The sequence below is a fragment of the Melitaea cinxia genome, chromosome 1 (genome assembly GCF_905220565.1).
Source record: "Melitaea cinxia chromosome 1, ilMelCinx1.1, whole genome shotgun sequence".
NCBI classification, from domain to species: domain Eukaryota; kingdom Metazoa; phylum Arthropoda; class Insecta; order Lepidoptera; family Nymphalidae; genus Melitaea; species Melitaea cinxia.
Window position 1 is genome coordinate 1,625,364 of NC_059394.1, and position 20,616 is coordinate 1,645,979.

Below are 20,616 nucleotides of genomic sequence, written 5' to 3' on the forward strand. Positions count from 1 at the left end.
CTGATCCTTCTCCTACATGGGGAAAGAGGCATAGGCTGTATATATAGATATACAGCCTATGACAGATAGCTGTATGGGCATAATCTCAGCAGTGGGATATTCCAGGCTGAAATGCATGTTAAAAAACGAAAACGTGTCTACATCTAATAAAATCCTGTAAACGCTTTTGCTATTTTCTCAACATAAATTTAAAGTATTCATCAAAAAGAAATTAATAGATAAAAGCTTATTATTCGGTGCAGGAATCGTAATATTTAAGTGAAGCTAACCACAGAGTTTTTAAATTGTTCCTCTAGTGTCTCGACGACTTGTTTAGACCTGTCCGCTGCCTTCAGCATCATTTCTAGTTCAGAGACTTTACCCCTCTCTATTAGTAACTGACCTGTTAAATCATCTGCAAAGATGGTAATATTTATATATAAAGACTAGCTAGTATGTGTGCCCGCGGCTTCGCCCGCGTTGAAATTAGTGTGTCACAAAGTTTTGCCGGCAAACTTCCAGTGAAACTTTCATCAAAATCGGCTTAGCCGTTCCGTAAACCTTCCTCTTGCCAATGGTGGAGCCCTCTACAATGGTGAAACCGCATGAAAATCCGTTCAGTAAATTTTGAGCGAATCGATCTAACTGTTGCCCGCGATTACGTCCTCGTGGTTATGAAGATATTTATTATTGTTAAGATGTTTAACGCAAATAATTTTTTTATTTCAGTCACTTGAAATGCTTATCAAATGAGTAACTTTTTAAAAGGCACAATGTAGTATAATTTAATAGTTATTTTTATTAAACTTCTCTATACACCACATTTTTGGTTTTATTTTCAGGCTGTATATGTTTCATACAAACTATCAACCCCAATTAAACACCCTTAGCGATGGAATATCGTAAAATCCGTTCTTAGCGGACGTCTGCTAACTATAATCTACATCCTTGCCAAACTTTATCTTTGTCCAACCTGGATGGATAGACCATCCAGTGGTTTTTGAGTTCTCGTGATGAGTGAGTCAGTGACCTTTCTCTTTTATATATATAGATTACGATGCATTATTTGGACACCTCCTCACCATCTATAGAGCATATATTTTAAATTTCAAGTCTCTTACTTCAATAACATAAGACTTTCATACAAACTTCCGACCCCCGTTTTATCCCCTTAGGAGTCGATTTTCGTAAAATCATTTCTTAGCGGATATTTACGCCCCATAAGGAACCTACCTGCCAAATTTCAAGTTTGTAACTGTTATAGTTTCGGAGGTTTCGTGATGAGTGTGTCAACCTACCATCCCCCGTTTTAACCCCAAAAGGGAGTTGATTTCTAAATATTCATTATTTGGTCATCTTTTCACCATCTATAGAGCTTACATTTTAAATTTTAAGTCTCTTACTTCAAAAACATAGGACTTTCATACAAACTTCCAACCCCCGTTTTACCCCCTTAGGGGTCGAGTTTCGTAAAATCCGTTCTTAGCGGATGCCTACGTCTTATAAGGAACTTACCTGCCAAATTTCAAGTTTGTAGATGTTATAGTTTCGGAGATTTCGTGATGAGTGAGTGACCTTTCGCTTTTATATATATTATTATAGATTATTATAGATTATAATTATTTTGAAGTAAGCTTCTTTACGCACGCTTGACTTGGGGAGTAGGTGAATGTGTGACGAGAGCGTTACGAAAAATGTGATCGGGCAAAGCGAACGGAACAAGAGAGGTGCGAGCACACATTCTCTTTCTCTTTTACTCTCATGACCAGTTACGTTTCGTATATCATAGACACAGTGCAGGCCTATTGCTAACGAAGTTTTACTTCAGTCGTGTGGTAAAGTACCCTCTTTTTTGTTCATATTACGAAGGTGATAAAAAAGAGTATGGTCTGCCTGAAAGTAAGTAGTCCGTAAAAGTCCATTTGTAAGCGATTACCGTAGCTTATAGACGCCTGCAACACTAGAAGCATCGCAAGCGCGTTACCGACCCAATCCCCAACCCCCCACAAAAGCTCTGGTCACCTTACTCACCACAGGAACACCACACTGCTTGAAAGCAGTATTATTTAGCTGTGATCTTCTGTAAGGTCGAGGTACTACCCCAGTCGAGCTGCTCCATATTTTGAGCAGGGTATTTCCTGCTGTGGCCTACCTCAGTCAAAAATGATGGTACATTATTTTTGGGCAACAGATGAAAAATAAGTAAATGAACTCACCACACTTTTCCTCAGTTACTCTTAGTTTCTCTACAAGAATGCGGTACTCTTGAATTTGCCTCTGTTCAGTTGTTCTTTCAGCTTTTATACGATTATTTTCAAATCTTAATCTATTCATTTCTGTTTCTAATTTATTTATTTCTTGCATATATTTATCTCGCGCTTTTGTTAATTCCTATTGGAAATATTGTTGGATTATTTTTTGAATGTTGTTAAAGTATTAAACTGATAGAGGGAGGGTAGTATTGGAGGACAATTAAAATAAAATTGGTATAGTGGAGGTTTTGGACTAGCATGTTGGCGCAGTTTGGAGTGGCCATTCTGCTCAGCAGATTGCGGCTTCGATTCCCAGCTGAGCCTAGGTGAAATATTTGTTTTTATCTACCTATATATGTACTATTTTCCATGTATATTTATCAAAAAAAATATTTGGCTAAATCAGCTAGTTGTCACCTATGACACAAGCAATAAAGTGCTTACCGTAGAAGTGGACGACCGTGTCTACATTCAGAAAGCATTTGAAACTATAACATAAAAGTTTCAACTCCTAAATTATTGTCTGGAATTTTATCCAAAAGTGAATATCCCACGTTCCCTTTTCTTGTTGAGTTGGAGATAGTTTCCTTCTTTTGTTAAGTTGAGAGGGAGATAAATTAGTGAAGATATAAAATGAAATATGAAAGCCCGATCGACCAGCAGATCAAATGACATAAATGGAGCTGGATAGGACACACTCTCCGGAAGGATTCTAATCATATACCGAGGCAAGTCCTAGACTGGAACCCCCAAGGAAAGCGCAAGCTTGGCCGTCCAAAACAAACCTGGCGGCGGACAATCACTGACGAAGCCAAGGCCATCGGAAAGACCTGGAGTGAGATCAAGCGAGACGCTCAGGACCGTTCAGGATAGAGATGCACAGTGGACGCCCTCTGCCCCAGCTAGGGGAAATAGGAACCTAATACAACATAAGTAATAAAAATAAATAAAATTTAGCATACCTCTTCTAAGTTAACAATCTTTTGTTTTAACTCGGCTACTGTAGTCTGACACTTATTTTGTTCACATTCTTGCAAATCGCTAAAAAAACATTATTAGTTACTTCTATACCTAAATAGTAAACAGTAAGCACATTGTGAAAAAAGAACAAATCAAATTAAAAAAAAAAGATTTATTAAAAAGGTTTTTAAAAGCAAAGGTAACGGATATAGAAGGGTCACAAACAGAAAATAGATATGTTCAGTACAAAATTAAAAATTATTTAAACGTAAAAGTAATTATTAATATTAATAAGTGCTGAGAAGAACCAGCAACCCAGCAAAAACATGGGCGTACCCACAGTGGGACCCGATTGGGCATTTGCCCCACACTGACTCAAAGCTAATAACAGAAGTTTTAGATTTATAACTTAAATTTTTGATTAACCAAAACGTTCTCAAGCTAATATTAAAATGGTGTAGTCAGTGATGGTACAAAAAAATTAATTTTTAGTTTTCTATAATGAAGGTACTTATTGAATTTATATATTTATTTGATTCTGCCCCAATGTTCACAAATCCTGGATACGCCCCTGGGCAAGAAACTCAACAGTTTTAGAGTGTCATCTTCATGTCGACTTACTTTTCAGTTTGAGTTGAAACAATTTGTGTTAATTTCACTGGAATGGTCACTCTGAAATTTTTTAAAATGGGACGGTTAATTTACTATTCATATTAATACTGTAAACAGTAAAATTAACTTTTATTTATTATTATCTCTTTTCTTTCAATATCTTTTTACAAAACACACTAGAAATATACACAATACGATACTATTCACCCTGTAATATCCCACTACTGGGCATAGGCCTCTTTACCCATGTAGAAGGATGGAAGCTTAATCCATCACGCTGCCCCAACGTGGGTTGGCAGATACACAAACCAGGGGTAAACAGATAATAAAAAAATTCATTATGACTCCTAATAGTAAAACAGTATTAACATACATCAAAATTGGTAAAATAACATAGAATGTCTAGTTTCAAATAAAATTCTTGAAGCAGAATGTTTAGGTAATCAAATTTAATTCTCTATATATAAAGAAATACATAAGGAACTATATAAGGAATCTATAAGCCAGCCCTGCGTTCATCAACTCGTCTACCCAACGTGGGGACTGGGCAAAGCACATGAGTTCATGCCATTTTTGGTGCAAACTTGTGGAGGCCTATGTCCAGCAGTGGACTGGCATAGGCTGAAGTGAGTGATATAAGGAATAACGTGATATAACTTATTGAGACATAATGTATAATTACTAACTTGTCCAAATGTTCCCAAGAGTTAGCTGCCGTTCTTAGATTTGCTTCACTTCTTTTAGTAAACAGAGCACTCATGGATGGGTTTCTATAAAATAAATAATTTGAAAAAATCATTTTATATTTAATAGATTTTAATTTAAGTGTACCTCTTATAAGTGACAGAGAAAATAAATTTTAAAAAATAGATAAAAATGTAGGCATGTTTCTGTAGTCATTTTGTAATTGTAGAAATATCTCTCTTCAAGGGAAGTCTACATAAATAATGAAAATCACTTTTAAGATACTAAACTACATAAGGAGATTAGCTGTATCCTGCCGTTTCCCTCTAGTTAAATTGAGAAAAAATTTACTAAAACATTTTATAGGAGCATTTTATAGCCTTCTTTCTCTTCTTCTACTTCTTCTTCTACTTTAAAATTCATAATATTACTAATAAAGGAAAAAAGTGCAGTTCAGACCACATAACTTAAGTAAAACTTCTATAGTTACCCCTACAGTAACATATGAAACGTAACTTTCTCTCTTTCTATCGTCACGCATTCACTAGCTTACCCCCCCCAGTCAAGTAGTAAAAAAAAAGGTGTTTTACTTCAAAAATTGTTTAACAAAAATGATTTATACATACTTAATTGATGTATTTAAAGCGAGGCAACATTTAGAGCAGCGAAAGTTAGTTTGTGGCCCACGTCTTAAATACTGTTTCGCTGAGCAAAGCTTTATGTTAAGGAGACGAATCCTGTCTGCACATCGTTCATTGACTTTCTTTAAGTCTACTATTCTGGAATAAATTTTTGTTTTTTTTTTTAGTAAATACAATTAGGGGTCAGTTTTATGGTCACTGATAAAGTTTATCTGGTACGTAAGTTGTGGATAGGTTTTATTTATAACATATTCAATGTTTTGTTAGAAATCCATAAAACATTCTTGTATGATACAAATTATTATTAATGATAATTTTTTTTTGTTTAATGTAATATTTTTTTTTTTTAAGAATTAATATAAGAAACAAACTTACATTTCTTTTTGTTCATTAATTATTCCCATGTTCTTGGCACAGCATTCTCTATTTCTATTACCTATAGGTTTCTGAGCGGTCAATCTTTGAATTTTCGTCGTTAACACTTTTATCTCATCTTGTTGTGCGTTTAAAGCTTTTTTCAAATTTATATTACTTTTAAACAAACCAAAATATAAGTCTTCTAACTCGCGTTTACTTAAATTTGTTGGACATACCCTATATAAATCTGTTGAGTAAACATTTTTAATACAGTGAATTTCTGCAATCATCTGTAGCGTAAAGTACAAGCAAAAAGGACTATTGAAAATTGAAGCGTACCTTTATCTGATCTATTTGTATGACTTTTGCATGTTACATTAATAATATCTTTATCACTACTCATTGCTTTAACAAATAAAAATTAACACTCAACTTACAACATAGGATTAGCTATTAATCATTTTAACTAACAAAGTCCCACTCCCCAATCTACAGAATATTTAAGCAAGCGATTAATATTTGCTATCGGAGCTTATTGTTAACTAGGTAAACTTTAATCTATGGAGTTTTATTATTTTTAAACATTTTTATTTGTTTAATAGTAGTGTTAGAAAAAATGTCAACATTGAATACAAATATGCCGCCATAGCAACGACACTATTGTCAAAGTCAAGAAACAACCACAGATATTATTTTTTTATCAACATCAATCAAGATAAGCAAAGGTACAAAAATTAACAATCTTTTTATTAATAATTACAAATTGCCAAGCAACTTTACAGTGCCTACTAAACCCATTGTATGAGATATATACACTTTAAAAAGTCAGTATAGGCGCTATTGAATTATAGTAATTTTATAAACTGGCTAGATGTCTGTCATATTTATTTTAAAAATAATGTTTATAATAGAATTAGAACAACGCAGTGAAAATTCTGCAAAGTAAAATGAACATTAAGAGCCATTTCCCAATTTTTGGCTCTGCAAGTTTAGGTAAATTTGGTCGCATCGCGCACGAGCCGCGCGATCTTTGTGCTACTTGGTATAGTGTGACAACCAAAAACTAATGAATTTATATAAATTGATAATAATTTTTTTCTAATGTATAATAAAAATTTATAACTATTAATTTTTATTATAAAATTATAAAAAACGAATCTTCAGATTACTCTAAAAATATTCATCAAGGTAAAAACAGAAAATTTAGAAATAATGTTATAAATTTTACACACGAAATGGAACTCCGATTTGGACAAAAGAAATATGTATTCAAATATAAATTTATTTATTATTTTTATTTATTTTAATAATAACTACCAATCAATTTTAATTATTAAACCCAATTTAAAGCTATTCGTTTTTTTTTTTTTACTATAAAGGACATCAAAGCGCACTTTAAGTAGAGTCACTTCTCTTCTACGCAGGAAGCTCATCACTTCAGCCTATCGCAGTCCACTGCTAGACATAGGCCTCCACAAATTCGCGCCAAAAATGGCGTGAACTCATGTGTTTTGCCCATAGTCACCACGCTAGGCAGATGGGTTGATGACCGCAAGGCTGGCTTTGTCGCACCGAAGACGCTGCTGGCCATCTTCGGCCAGTGTATTTCAAAGCCAGTAGTTGATGATTATCCCACCATCGGTAGGCTTTTTAAGTTCCAACGTGGTAGTGGAACTGTATTATCCTTTAGTCACCTCTTACGACACCCATGGGAAGAAAGAGGGTGGCTGTATTCTTTAATGCCGTCACCACACAGCTAATTATATAACGCAGGAAGCTACTAAAATTAAAACTACAAAACTTAGTTCGTGGACGGTTTTGAGAATTTCCTATCCGCAAACGGTTAAGATATGATTTTATTGATATGAAAATATTTCGGATTATCCGTAAAGTAAGTTCGATTAAGGGGATCGATAAGGAAAACTCCGCAAACACGGTGTGTATGGGAGAAAAATACGCACGTTTTATTCAGACTACTTTCCTATACAAAATAATACGAAACTTGTATCAAATTCCTTTCCAGCTACTGATGATTTTTATTTCGGATATCCATGATTCTTTATAGAACTCCAAAAAATCCCTAGTAGACATTCGAAATGTTATCCCGATATCGCAAATTAGACAAGTAAACGGTAAGACGCAGGTAGAATATAAAATGAAACAAAATAGTACACATCAACATTTATTAAACAATTTAATTTAACGTCGAGTCCTTACTACTACTACTATTATGGATTTTAAATAGACATTGATATTTACTGTAGGAATATAATTGTAAATTTTTATGACTTCTACGAGTATGTATATTCGTCTCTTTTTCAGAAAGTTTAAGTTACAATTTTGGTACCCTTACAATGGTAATACCAGTACATAAATATTGAAATATAAATATAAATTAATCTTGCTATATACTAATTTACGATAACAATTTATTGTCTTTAAATGGTCATCCATTTTAATATAAGGCAATTAAATACACTATTCATAAGCATTTTATTTATATGCAAAACAAAATAAAATTAGAGAAATATTAAACTGCAGAATAAAGTTACACAGTGATATTATAAAAATATGTATTTCGTTTGATTCGATATATAATTTTACGGTTTTCCCAAAGCACAAACACTTTGATTTTAATTTGTTAAATGATAATTCAAAAGTAATTTTGAAGACTACTTAAATAAAGTAATTATTGATTTTTTTTTTGTTCCCGATATTAGAACACTTGTATTTCGAGGATTAGAAGCGATAAAATATTGTCGTGCTCCTGTCTGGCCAACTAATGGTCACTGTGTATTATAACAGCTAATTTGACCATTTTGACATTTGATATATAAAAGTTAGTGTTTAGAAAACTCTTGATATTAATTTTAAGAAGGTATTTATTTTTAACCTGTGTAACATTCTTGATTCTACTATGGAATTCAAACCAAAATCTTCAGCTTGTTACTCTAGCTTGTGGAATATATATTTGCGATACACTTTTGATATACAAAAAAATCACAAACAAGATTACACTACGTAAAAATTCGTCAAGTTAACATCTAAATTACAATTACATATTTCAAAAGGAACGAAACACTTTAAAATACACACGAATATTTAAACACGCCACAAATATTTAACCGTAGCGCCATATTGTATGTGTACAAAAAGAACTTACCATCTAAACATAAATCAACATCAATTTATTATAATAATACTGGATAAAACTCACAGCTGTCTGAATTAAATCACAAGCCTTTCTTTTTAAAAATGTAAAATGTGACCAAGTAAAAAAACAATGATAAACATATATAGTAGCAGTGTTTATTATAATTTTAATGTAATAAATACCTAAAAACTACATTTTTCATTGTGGTTTTACCAACATTTAATAGCATCACTTTTATATATTGTCGTAAATGTAAAAAGCATTTCATTATACATAAGCCTTAGTAAATGTAAACATATTTAAATACTTATAACTAAAAACATAAAGAGCCATTCGGTATATCAAAACCATTATTTTTCTCTATACAAAACTGACCTTCCGAAAAATTCAATAATTGAAGTTTAGTTAATGAGTTAAAATAAAGTCCATTTATTTCTAATACAAATTTATTTGGACCTAAAGGTTAATTTTATTAATATATGTATTTATAATGCAAAAGGCTGTCATTGTCAGACCATCCTAATAATTCTAGACACTCTTAGAACCGCTGATCTGAAGTAAAATTGTTGAAAAAAAAACGGACGCCAATATTAAAACCAATATTTTAAGTAGGTAGTACAAAAGGCATGGGCAACTTAGAGCCCGTAGATGTTGTGGAATGTAAAAAAAAGGTTAATTTTAACCTTTTAAAGCTATGATTTTTCCTATAGTTTCTACAGACTACTCACACGAGTTTAATATGAAATTCTATTGTAAATTTGATACATAAATTAATTTCTAAAATCTTTAACTATTTAGGTAAGTATCAGATAACGTATTTCATTTATATCGATTTAATTGCCATACAAAATTAGTAAATTGAAAATTAGGAATGATATCAAAATCATTATTAAGCAGTCCGAAACATGTTACTCATAATATGTGATCTGGGTTTTTGTTAAACATAGTTCGAGTCTACTCATAATATTTTTTTTCAGGCACTATGTTTTCATATATTAGACAGATGGCTACATTAATCATTTTAAAATTTTCCGAGTAATAGACTAAGCTAAAAAGCTACAAGCCTGCAAATGTCAAACAAACATCGTGCTGTTCAAATTTGAAACACTATAAAATATCAATTTCAAATATTAATTAAAATCGATTACAATATCAATATGCTTGTTTTTTTTTTTAAATTCTAATCAATCTTATACTATTGCAATCTCCATACAAATATTCTATCACACAATTCTAAATTCTAAAACCGTTGAAGGTAAATGGTTCCCAATAAAATGGTTTCTAATAATTTCAAAGTCACACAATTATTGTCACATTTTACTTTATCGTAAATATCTTTCGAATCTAAAATGTCGAAAAGATTTTTCGTTACTATACATTCTAGGCCTTTATTTGGTAAAATTTCTACAAAACATCTACTATCTAATAGTAAATAGTTATATACGATTAGACATTTATGTTAAATTCATTGTCTTTATAAAGTTGTACACATTTTTTTATTATGATTAAGCTAAAGCAAAGCTATTCAACGCGCAACATTTAGGCGATTATTAATAAATAGGTAATCAGAATTATTAAGACGGAATCCGGAATATTTATTTGAGAGCCCTCTCCCATGCCTGAATTTATGGTACTTCCAATTGGACCAAAATATGTAGAACTCCGATTCATTAAATATAAACATGATAAATATTCTTTTCTTCGTCTTAATAATGTCGTTAATAATAATTAAAAAGTTATTATTAAATCAAAATAGTTTTGCTGTAATATTAACTTTTTACTAAAAATACAATTTTACGGATTAAAATTATAAATTGTTTATGGTAATGACATGAACAAAATGAAAAAAAAAAATTTTTTCAGATAAATATTTCATTATGTATGTAATTTATGAATGAATTAGGTATTATAACAATTTTATTATGTAGTTAATTATATTATGTATAGTTTTGAGATCACTTTTCCTAAATTTTGCGTAAACTGTAAACTATAAGTTTTGAAATTTCTTGTAATGGATTAAAAAATGTTATTTATAGTTTAAATAAAATATATTAAAAATGAATTAGCTACTTATTAACATCTTCAAAATGGGTAGTTTATAATTTTACTGTATCATTGGACAGATTATAAACTAATGATGTTGAAAAAACTACAAGGGGGCAAGACGTGAAAACAAATTATTGTGCGTTACAAAGTCACGACTCTTCTATTCTCAGTATGTACAAATTATAAAGTTTATGAATGTAATATATATTAATGTTCACAAATAAATAAATAAATAAACATAATTCAGAAGAGCTTAGGCCAGACCTACTGACCTTTACATCAAAGATAAAAATAGACCTTACAATATTGTTTGAAGATTAACCGTTGTTCTGAGATGACAAGTTGGTTCAAATGATGTATCAAATATTGGCCACTTGAATTTTGGTAAATAACCAATTTTAGTTTTCTTTGTTATTTTAAGCTTGTTTATTCCTTGTTTTGAGCAGCTTGCCGTCGAAGGTCGGAACGTATGGCAGCAGTGACTACTGTACCAAGAGCCAGTAGGGCGCACATGGCTAGGTTAGCCCACCGGTCACCTACAGCGCCTAGCATCCATTCAAATAGCAGTGTTAGGATTATGCCGAAGACCTGAAAGGAGATTGTATTGTACTCAATCATTAAATAGCTAGTTAACCGACTAGCCCGTTGGCGCAGTTTGTAGAGTGACCCTGCTTTCTGCTCCGAGGGTTGTGGGTTCGATTCCCACCCCGAGTCTGGGTGTAATATAAATATTTATTTATATATTTATATATTTATATAATGTATTATTTATAAGTATGTTTATCGAAAAAAAAAAAAATATGTAGCTATATACCAGTCGGCTGTTACCTATAACACAAGCATTAAGTTGCTTACTTTAGGAACAGACGACCGTGTGTGTATTGTGTAAATATTTATTATTTATTTATTATTATATGGTAATATTAAGGTTATAGTAAAATAAATAATACGAATATTAAGTTGATTTGTAAAAATGTGGATTGTTAATAGACCACTGCTTTTAGCCTTTGAAAATGGTAAAAAGTGAAAAAAATTATAGTAGGATAAAACCCATTGGAAAAGGAATTTTACTACTTACAATTTTGCCATCAAGCTTTTTTTCCATGGGACTTAGTTTAGCCGAAAATCGAGATAAACCGTTTTTACCATTAAACCCTCCTCCCTACCACTTCCCGACCTCAGATCACCCGTAATTTATATTCCTTTCATTTCGTTTCGGTTTCATCCTACTATAATTTATTTTGGTTTCAAAAGCTATCTGCACTGGACTATAAGCTTATTTGATTGTATTTTGATCTGCCGAAGTGTCAAGTGGGGACCAAAATGATTTTTAGTTCATTAAAATTTACTTATTGTCTTAGCGGTTGTAGTTTCTTTCGATCGGATCGGATCGGATTTCGGTTTTGAAATAATAAAGTTGTCTAGAAATCTTCATATCGCGCGACAAATTTTAAATGAAGTTCGCTAAACGGTTATGAAACAATATGGCAGAAGTAGTTCTGATCCTTCACATTAAAAGCCTTTGCCAAACTGCGGTAGATTTACAAGCTCTTATAGGACAAAGTATGTTTTATTGAATACAAAACAGTGTAACAATGTTTACCTGAACGCAAGCGTTAAGAATGCCAGAAGTGGTCCCTTCTGGTTCGGGATAAGTGACTTCTGAAGCAAACTCGAACCCGACGGGTAAATAGCCGGCCATGAAGAATCTGTAAGTACAATAGTATTATTGAAGTCAAGTTTTTAAGCATTTCAAACTGTCATTCCAAGGCACTTAACTACCTTCATAACCCAAAATTACACAATCGTAATGCAGTATACTGTTGTTACGTGTTAGGGTTCGAAGGATTTGGAGAGAAAAACCTGCTGACTCTTTTCAAGACTTTATTCACTAGCACTAGGTCCAACACAAAGCACTAGGTTCAAACACTAAGCACTAACAATGTCCTAAGTCGCAGCCAATGTCGTAGGTTTCGCTGGTACCACTCTTGATCACTAGTTTTCACTCTTGAAGTCGCCTCGAAGATCGCTCAAACAGAACTGAACTCGCTCGCCTACCTGCGGCTATTTATATCGGCCGACACGAGGCCCAGACCATTCTGGAAAGTTCGCGCATGTACCCGGTTTTCGAGACTATACTTCTATATAGTTCCACAGTAGTTCCTCTAACGCCATCTAGTATTGAGTAGAAAGTTTCATGCTATCGCTGTCTTTGTGTGGTTTCAATGGTTGCCGCTAGATGGCGCTAGTTTCTTTGTGTGTTCGTAACACTGTATAATATGGAATGGCATATTTATTTTATGGTAAAATTTTAGCAGAATATACAATCATTGTACTATTTCTTTTCCCCTAATGTTGGGTGGAAGATATTGTTTACATGTGCGAAATCAGAAACAGAGCAAAGAGAGCAAGAAACAAGACAAATATGATTACAGACAGATATACAATTATACATGTAAAAAGTTTTTATTAGAAAAACTTTAATGTCTTACCCAAGTACGATACTGCTGAAGTAAACAACGCCAATATATCCACAGTCCAAGGTGAAGGTAAAAATGACCATTCCAATCACCGTAGCGGCATATACCGCCAGCGTGGTCTCTTTAAATCTGTGCGTTTTGTCCAGGATCAAACCGCACACCACCGACCCGACCATACCGGCCACTACGATCACTAGACCTATTCGCCCCGCATCTTCGTTTGCACCCTGAAATTTAAATCGTTCCTAAAATTATTAATAAATCTAAAAATTTAAAGGCTAATTTAACACTTTGGGTCTATTTCATTGGTGGTTGATAAATTTTATCTTGCACATAAGTTACTAATAGCCTTTAAAAAAAATAGGCATTTTACCTCAATTTATAAATTAAAACTTTAAGATACGCAATTGCAAATATAAATATACCATAAATAAATTGGAATTTTATACGTCATATATAAAATAGCTAAAACGAAGGCTAAAACATTTCCTCACTCAAAGAGTAAAAAGAGCCATGTCCATTTAGTTGGGCATTAAGCTTTTTTACTATGCGAGTATATGCCGATTATATCGACTGCTATAACTCACATTGATGTTGAACATCCTGTATCTCTTACATTATGAGTCCGTACCATACTACTTGATTTATTAAGTGGACAAAGCGGTTGCTTTTTCTAGCGACTTGTTTTACTAATATATTTTTTCTGGACTGAAAACGTTTGAAATAAAAATAAATTACTACGGTATTTAAAAAAAATCACGCACTCAGGAATAATGTAGCTTTCTATTGGTTATAGATTTTTCAAAATCAGTACAGTAGTTTCAGAGATTAGTCCCAACAAATTTACAAACTCACAAATTTTCCACTGTAGTATTAGAATAGTAGTAATGTTTTTTTTTTCCTTTTTTTTTGGTAATATCGTGACATTACAATTACAATATAATGGACGATTCGAGGTGTTGACGTTCTGAAATTAAGCTTTTGTGTATTTTTTACTTGTATATATCTGGAAAGTCATTGTTTTTTTTACCTATAACACATTTAGGACTGGTTCTACGATATATTATTCAAATGTTTTTAAGTTTAAACGCGGAATAATGTTTTTGACGTGCGTAAAACTGCGACGCACAGCTAATTACGAGATAAAACAAGTTATTACCGGATAGTAAGTGAGCACGAGTTCATTTAGGAGCGTGGAGATCGCGTAGAAGACACCGACGTTGATACCGTAGGAGATCAGAAGTAGAATATAGTTGCGGTTGGTGAGTAGCTTCTTTATGGACTGCAGGAAGTTCGAGTCTAGACTGGAACCGAAGTCGGCGGCCGCAGATGGTGGGGATTTAGGTGCTGCCTTGAAGACTGTTGAGTAAAAAGTAGTCGTTTAAATGTTTGTTTGAAGGGGTATTAAGAGGATTTAATAAGTTTCACAAACAAAATGTGTCTTTATTTACTGCAATTTGTAATTGAGCTTAAGAAAAAAAATAAGTGTGCTTTAGACCACACGCCTGAAGTATAACTTACGAAACGTAACTCTCTCTCTCTTTCTATTCTCACTAACTTGTATCTCCCTCCCAACTTCCGTTCGCTTCGCCTGATTATACTTTTCGTAACGCTCACGTCATACATGCACTAGCTTACTCCTCAAGTCCGCGTAAGAAGTTTTACTGTAATAATGCTTACCTTGCATACAAAGATGACTTATATGTAGTTTATTAAAACAATGTAACAATCACTCATCATCATCATCACTACAGCCTATTGCAGTCCACTGCTGGACATAGGCCTCCATAAGTTCGCGCCAAAAATGGCACGAACTAATGTGTGTTGCCCATAGTCACCACGCTGGGCAGACAACACTACTAACAAACTCGTTATTATTTCAAGTACATGTAATGCACATAGCTACACCTGGAATTCAATTCTTCAAGGCTATTCTCCAAAACATTTCTTAGCTTCGTCATGGTGTTAAAGCTTGATACTCACAGAGTAGGATAAACACGAAGAGCACGCTAGTAATACCAGCGACGAGGTAAAACATTAACTGTAGATCAGCGCCGATCTCTTCGATGGTGCCCTGAGCTCGTACTATCATTGGGGGCAGGAGAAAACCAAGGGCCACGCCGAGCTGAAACCATATAATATATAACTGAGTTACTTAAATAGACCAAAACCTTAACAGAAACTAAAGTTATAAATGTTGTTATTTTAAACGTGTTTTTCTACGAAAACTTATTTTTTTGCAATATTTAATCGATTACACTTTTTGGGAATTATTTAAAAACATTACAAATATCTGTTTCTTGTATAGGAAATCTTTGTAAATTATAATTATACTTATTCATTTTTAATACTGCATATCAATTAATATACTCTGTAAAAAATACATGCGCTGTGGTATTTATTAAGGTAAGCAGGTGACGTAAGAACAAACGGACAGAATATATTATGTCGTGATATAAATAAACAAAAAAAAGATGTACAGTCTCATCGGCACACTTAGCACGGAATATGAGTTCAATTCATTAATAGATTTGAAGCAGATATCTAGATGAGCATAGATATCGAACAATCTTTTCTTCAATTACTAAGTTGACGCAGTATGATTAGGACGAGCGTGGTGAGATTTTTCTTTTTGGTATGCCACAAGGTTAGGTATATAGTATGCTAAAGAAAAAAAATCTATAAAAGTTTTCAGTCTTCATATATGTATATACGCTGTCTAGATCTTAACTGAGGTAGGGCAAAGAAGGAATTTCCTGCTCAAATTATGCAGCAGCCCGACTGGGGTAGTACCTCGACCTTACAGAAGATCACAGCAAAATAATACTATTTTCAAGCAGTATTGTGTTCCTGTTGGTAAGTAATGTGACCAGTGCTCCTGGAGGGGATTGGGGATTGGGTCGGCAACGCGCTTGCGATGCTTCTGGTGTTGCAGGCGTCTATAAGCTACGGTAATCTCTTACCATCAGGTGAGCCATACGCTTGTTTGCCGACCTAATGATATAAAAAAAAAAAAAAAAAAAAAATCTAGTATCATTTTTTTTCATATTACATACATTTAAATGTCATAAGCAGTATCAAACACGTGAAAAATTAGATATATCAGTCAGCTTTATAGATTAAAATGTTCCTCGAGAAATAAACTTCTTAAGGTAAACATAACTCTATAAATTCTATGTTGATAACTTATGAATTTAACACCTGCAAATAAAGAAACAACATCCTTATAACGACAATACCGTAATCGTCACGTAAAGGCCATATAATAATCTTTATCAGGCTTTATACAGCCTTAACCAACTAAAAGAAATATTATTTTGTATTTCCGGAAAAAAATATATTTTACAAATAGGTAAGAAAAACCTTCACTACTTTAATATATTAAACAATTGTGTTTTATCGCAAACATAATTGTTTTTGATCGCAAATGAAAAAAAAAACACCGACTTTAGTAATATCGACAAGTAATACAACGTACAGGTATACGAAAAAATAGTCAAGTAAATACGCTTTATCAACGATTACTCAAAAATTAGTCATAAGATCTCGATAAATTTTAAATAGAGCCACATGACAAGCATTAGCTTACGATTAAAACAGAAATCGTCAAAATCGGCACAGCCAGTGAAAAGTTATAGGTACGTTAAAATACAACGTAGGTGGACGACAAAATAGTCAAATAAAAACGCATTATTAGATATAACTCGAAAAATGATAGTCAACTTTCAGTTAAATTTAAGCGAGACCACGTGACACGCATCACCTTTTGATTAAAATAAAAATCATCGAAATTGGTCCATCCAGTCCAAAGTTCTGAGGTATCAAAAAAAAACAAAACAATTGAACTGAGAACCTCATTTTTGGAAGTGCGTTAAAAATGTTCTGAAAATTAGCGTTGCAGATTAATGATTAAACAAATTTATAGGTACCTAATTCAGGAAAAAAATAAGCAAATATATTTTTTAAATAATTCGATTTTTTCACCATTTTGTCTTCATATTCTATTTTACAACTCATCTATCAATTTAATAATAATAAAAAACTACATGCACCTTCTCTTCTTCATCAATGTACCAGATATATAAATAGTATATTTAGAATTTAGTTTTTTTTTTTAATCATATAGAACGAATCTTAAGCAAACAAAGCTTATGTATCAGAAATATATGTATATTTATCATATTTACATAACCCTGAAGCAATTACATTGTAAGGCAGCGATCATTTGAAACATCTGTGCCCGTCATGAGATTACCGCAGATAGTAGCGTGATTACAGCGAAAGATTAACAAAACTATTATCACTATTAGCATATATGTATTATTGTTATGTACATCTATATTTATACCTAGGTATAGGATTATTGTATATAATTTATTTGTAGTATTTGTATCTTATTCTGTTTGATATACGTTTATTATACACCACCTACTTATTTCTTTTCTTTCTTTCAATCCTAACCCTAAGGTTGCCTGGACAAAATTGCTACCGAGCGATAAGGCCGCCTCGTTGTGCATTATACGTTTTACTTTACAATTCTGTATTAAACTAATCTATGTGGTGTAAAATAAAGAATAAATAAATAAATATGTAAGGCAAATTAAACTTGTCACGTTTGTTATCGACTTTACTTATTCAATCTACAGTAATATTATAACGAAGTATTAAAGTTTCTATGCATGTTTGTAGGGGCTAGTCTCTGGATATACTGTACCGACTTTGCATATTCTTTAAACTTTAGAAGGTTATGTTATTGTTTAGTGTCATAGGCTATATATTATTTTCGTATCTATAATAGAAATAAGATGTCAATTGAAATGGAATATGCAATAGTCATTCTGTGATGACCCAACGGCAAATCTATAGAGGTCACATTATGTTTGCTAACATTTGATAAAGTTCAATTGAAAATCGTTTTGATCTGGAAGTCGGAACTTTTGCGACTGAATAAGTAGCTTAAAAGTACGTAAGCTGGAAAAGTAGAAAATTATGTTTGTTCTGAATTTAAAAAAAAAAGACTGTAATTTACATAAACTCGTATTAAATTGTCAACTTTGTCAAAGTTAATTAGAGAGAAGCGGGAACTCGTTCTTTTATTTTTGAAGACCGTTAAAAATACACGTGTTTCTCTTAAAAGGTAAGAAAGACCTATACATTTTTCATAGAAATCCATACGACAGAAGTTAGATACAATATTATGGATATATAAATAGCAGTATCATTCCAGTACATATGGAACACTAGATTGCTCACTCGGAAGCGTTTATTCAATTGTTCCGAGCGAGGGGTCTGCTCTGGTGTGATTTAGTTCATCTCATTCAACCTAATGGATCTATAGATACAAACACTCGAATTTGACATTCGGGACGTTTATTTTGATGTAAGCAGGTTTAGGGGACACACAAATAAATGATTCTGCTTAAGAATAAGATCTGTTGAGCAATATTTCTTGTTCTATAAACGGAACAGATGGAGAAGAATTATGGCAAATATTTATTTGTTTTAACCGTAAATCGTGTCCGAGAAATAAGCATATTTACGCCATCAATGCACTAGAACACTAAAACTAAATACAATTTAAAGTAATTAAAAATATATTTTTTACGATCAATTACTATGTCGTTATGAGTAGTTACAGGAATAGGAGGACACCCATGATGCAACGTAGAAATTCAGGAATATACTACAAACATTATTTTGAGAACAAAAATAGGTCAATAACATATTACGGTTAACAAGGCTAAGTTACCGACTTCAATTTAATAAATACACCGCTTCACGCTCAACGACTTCCAGTAGGAATGAGAATCCCGTGCCGTGGGTCTGGGAATACATACTATTCGTGAACAACAGACAACGAATCAGCCCTATGTCACGTTTATGCAACTAGGTTGGCAAACAAGTGTGAACCACATCATGGTAAGCCGTTACCGTAGCTTCTATTTTTTTTTTGGTATCGCAGGGAACCCATTTACGGGTGATATCCGGCCCGAGTCCTAGACCGTATGTCGGCTTCAGCACTTAGGGATGCAGTACCGACCAAAACCCTGCGGGAGCTTTCAGCCGCTTTAATTGGAGGGTCCCGGATCTGCAGGCAATAGGATCCCTCCAGCGACAGGCTGGCCTCGGGGAAAAGGCCAGACTTCTCCTCCATGTGGACTGTCCGGCTCACCTCTGTACCGTAGCTTCTAGAGCTAGACGCATGTAACACCAGAAGCATCGCAAGCGCGTTGTACCCCTAATCCCTTTAGGAGCTCTGATCACCTCATTCACCACAGGTACACCACACTGCTTGAAAGCAGTATAATTTAGCTGTGATCTTCTGTGAAGTCGAGTTACTTTCCCAGGCGGGCTGCTCCAGATTTTGAAGCATGATAGCTGCTGGAGTAATCATGGAAGCACATTGCACTCAAAATTAACACTAATTTAACTAATCCGTAACTATACCATTTTATTTTTACTATCGACGACGTGTTCTCATGACTGTTGCTCATGGCATACATTTGGATTGGCCATATACAGACATACATATGTACACATACATATGTTTGTCGTTGTCTGGGCGTTTGTGCATGTGTATTGTGTTTTTCCGGACCACCGATACAGGAGTTACTAGGAAGTGAGGGCGTTGAGTGTGAGGCGTTTATTTATTTTTTACATTAATTTATTGCATGTGCTGCAATGTTGCTGTGACCACTGTCGGTAGGTACTATGGCGACAACACCCTTAACATTTACTACACATTCTATCTTGAATCGTCAAAGCGCTAATTACAAAATTTCGGTTTTTTGTTCAAACGCGTTAATCTGTATTTACCGTCAGATAACAACTATAATTTTAACGCAAAAAATCCATTTTATTGATACTCTATGCCAGGCTGCTCAACCCTTTTTTAATTGTAAATATTGCTTAATAAAAATAAATAATAATTATGAATTAATTTCAATTTCTTAATATTGGGGTTTTATTACGCACGTCTTGAGAGTAATTAAAATAGGAATTGCAAGTGGCCCGCCACATTTATGAGCATTTATCTGAATCCTTCGTTTGGCCCGACCGCAACTGTTTAAAAGGTTCAGCCTAAGCTTGCGCTACACTTGATAAAGACCTGCGTCGTTCATCGTAAACGCGGGTTTATCCGAGTGGATATTTAATTTAGATAAAATATTACCTCATTGCTTTTAAAGAATGTAGATTAACATTTAAATCTCGTTAGTTAATTATCTATAAAAATTAAAAATATTTATATTTAATAGCTCCTATTCGTAAATTTCGTAACCTCGTTTTTGGAATATTTATTTATATTTCGGAGACTGTGTCGTGTCTGGCTCTATGTTTATTTGGCTGCTATATCTATTAAAAGTGGTTATTATATTCGCATTTTAAGTAAAACAAGTTCGCGACAAAAATGGCGTGAACTCATGTGTGTTGCCCATAGTCACCATGTTGGC

At 33.2% G+C, this 20,616-nt stretch overlaps 1 protein-coding gene and 2 long non-coding RNA genes across 3 annotated transcripts in view; 1 reads left to right on the forward strand and 2 right to left on the reverse strand.

Annotated features, from left to right (window-relative positions):
• Positions 1 to 3,824: 3,824 nt before the first annotated feature.
• Positions 3,825 to 5,173, reverse strand: LOC123654974. Its single transcript, XR_006743296.1, has 3 exons — positions 5,114 to 5,173; positions 4,490 to 4,573; positions 3,825 to 3,863 (listed from the first exon to the last, which is right to left on the reverse strand). It is a non-coding gene; the product is annotated as an uncharacterized LOC123654974 (long non-coding RNA).
• Positions 5,174 to 8,045: 2,872 nt separating this feature from the next.
• LOC123654969 lies at positions 8,046 to 17,600 on the forward strand. Its single transcript, XR_006743294.1, has 3 exons — positions 8,046 to 8,058; positions 10,069 to 10,074; positions 17,524 to 17,600. It is a non-coding gene; the product is annotated as an uncharacterized LOC123654969 (long non-coding RNA).
• Positions 11,073 to 20,616, reverse strand: part of LOC123654960 (uncharacterized MFS-type transporter C09D4.1) — a 65,651-nt gene continuing 56,107 nt past the window's right edge. The window contains exons 3-7 of the mRNA XM_045590817.1: positions 15,149 to 15,290; positions 14,325 to 14,524; positions 13,178 to 13,392; positions 12,289 to 12,394; positions 11,073 to 11,273 (exon numbers count right to left, since the gene is read on the reverse strand). Of these exons, the coding sequence (XP_045446773.1) occupies positions 11,112 to 11,273; positions 12,289 to 12,394; positions 13,178 to 13,392; positions 14,325 to 14,524; positions 15,149 to 15,290 (825 nt within the window). The 3' untranslated portion in view covers positions 11,073 to 11,111. The remainder of the gene's footprint in view (positions 11,274 to 12,288; positions 12,395 to 13,177; positions 13,393 to 14,324; positions 14,525 to 15,148; positions 15,291 to 20,616) is intronic.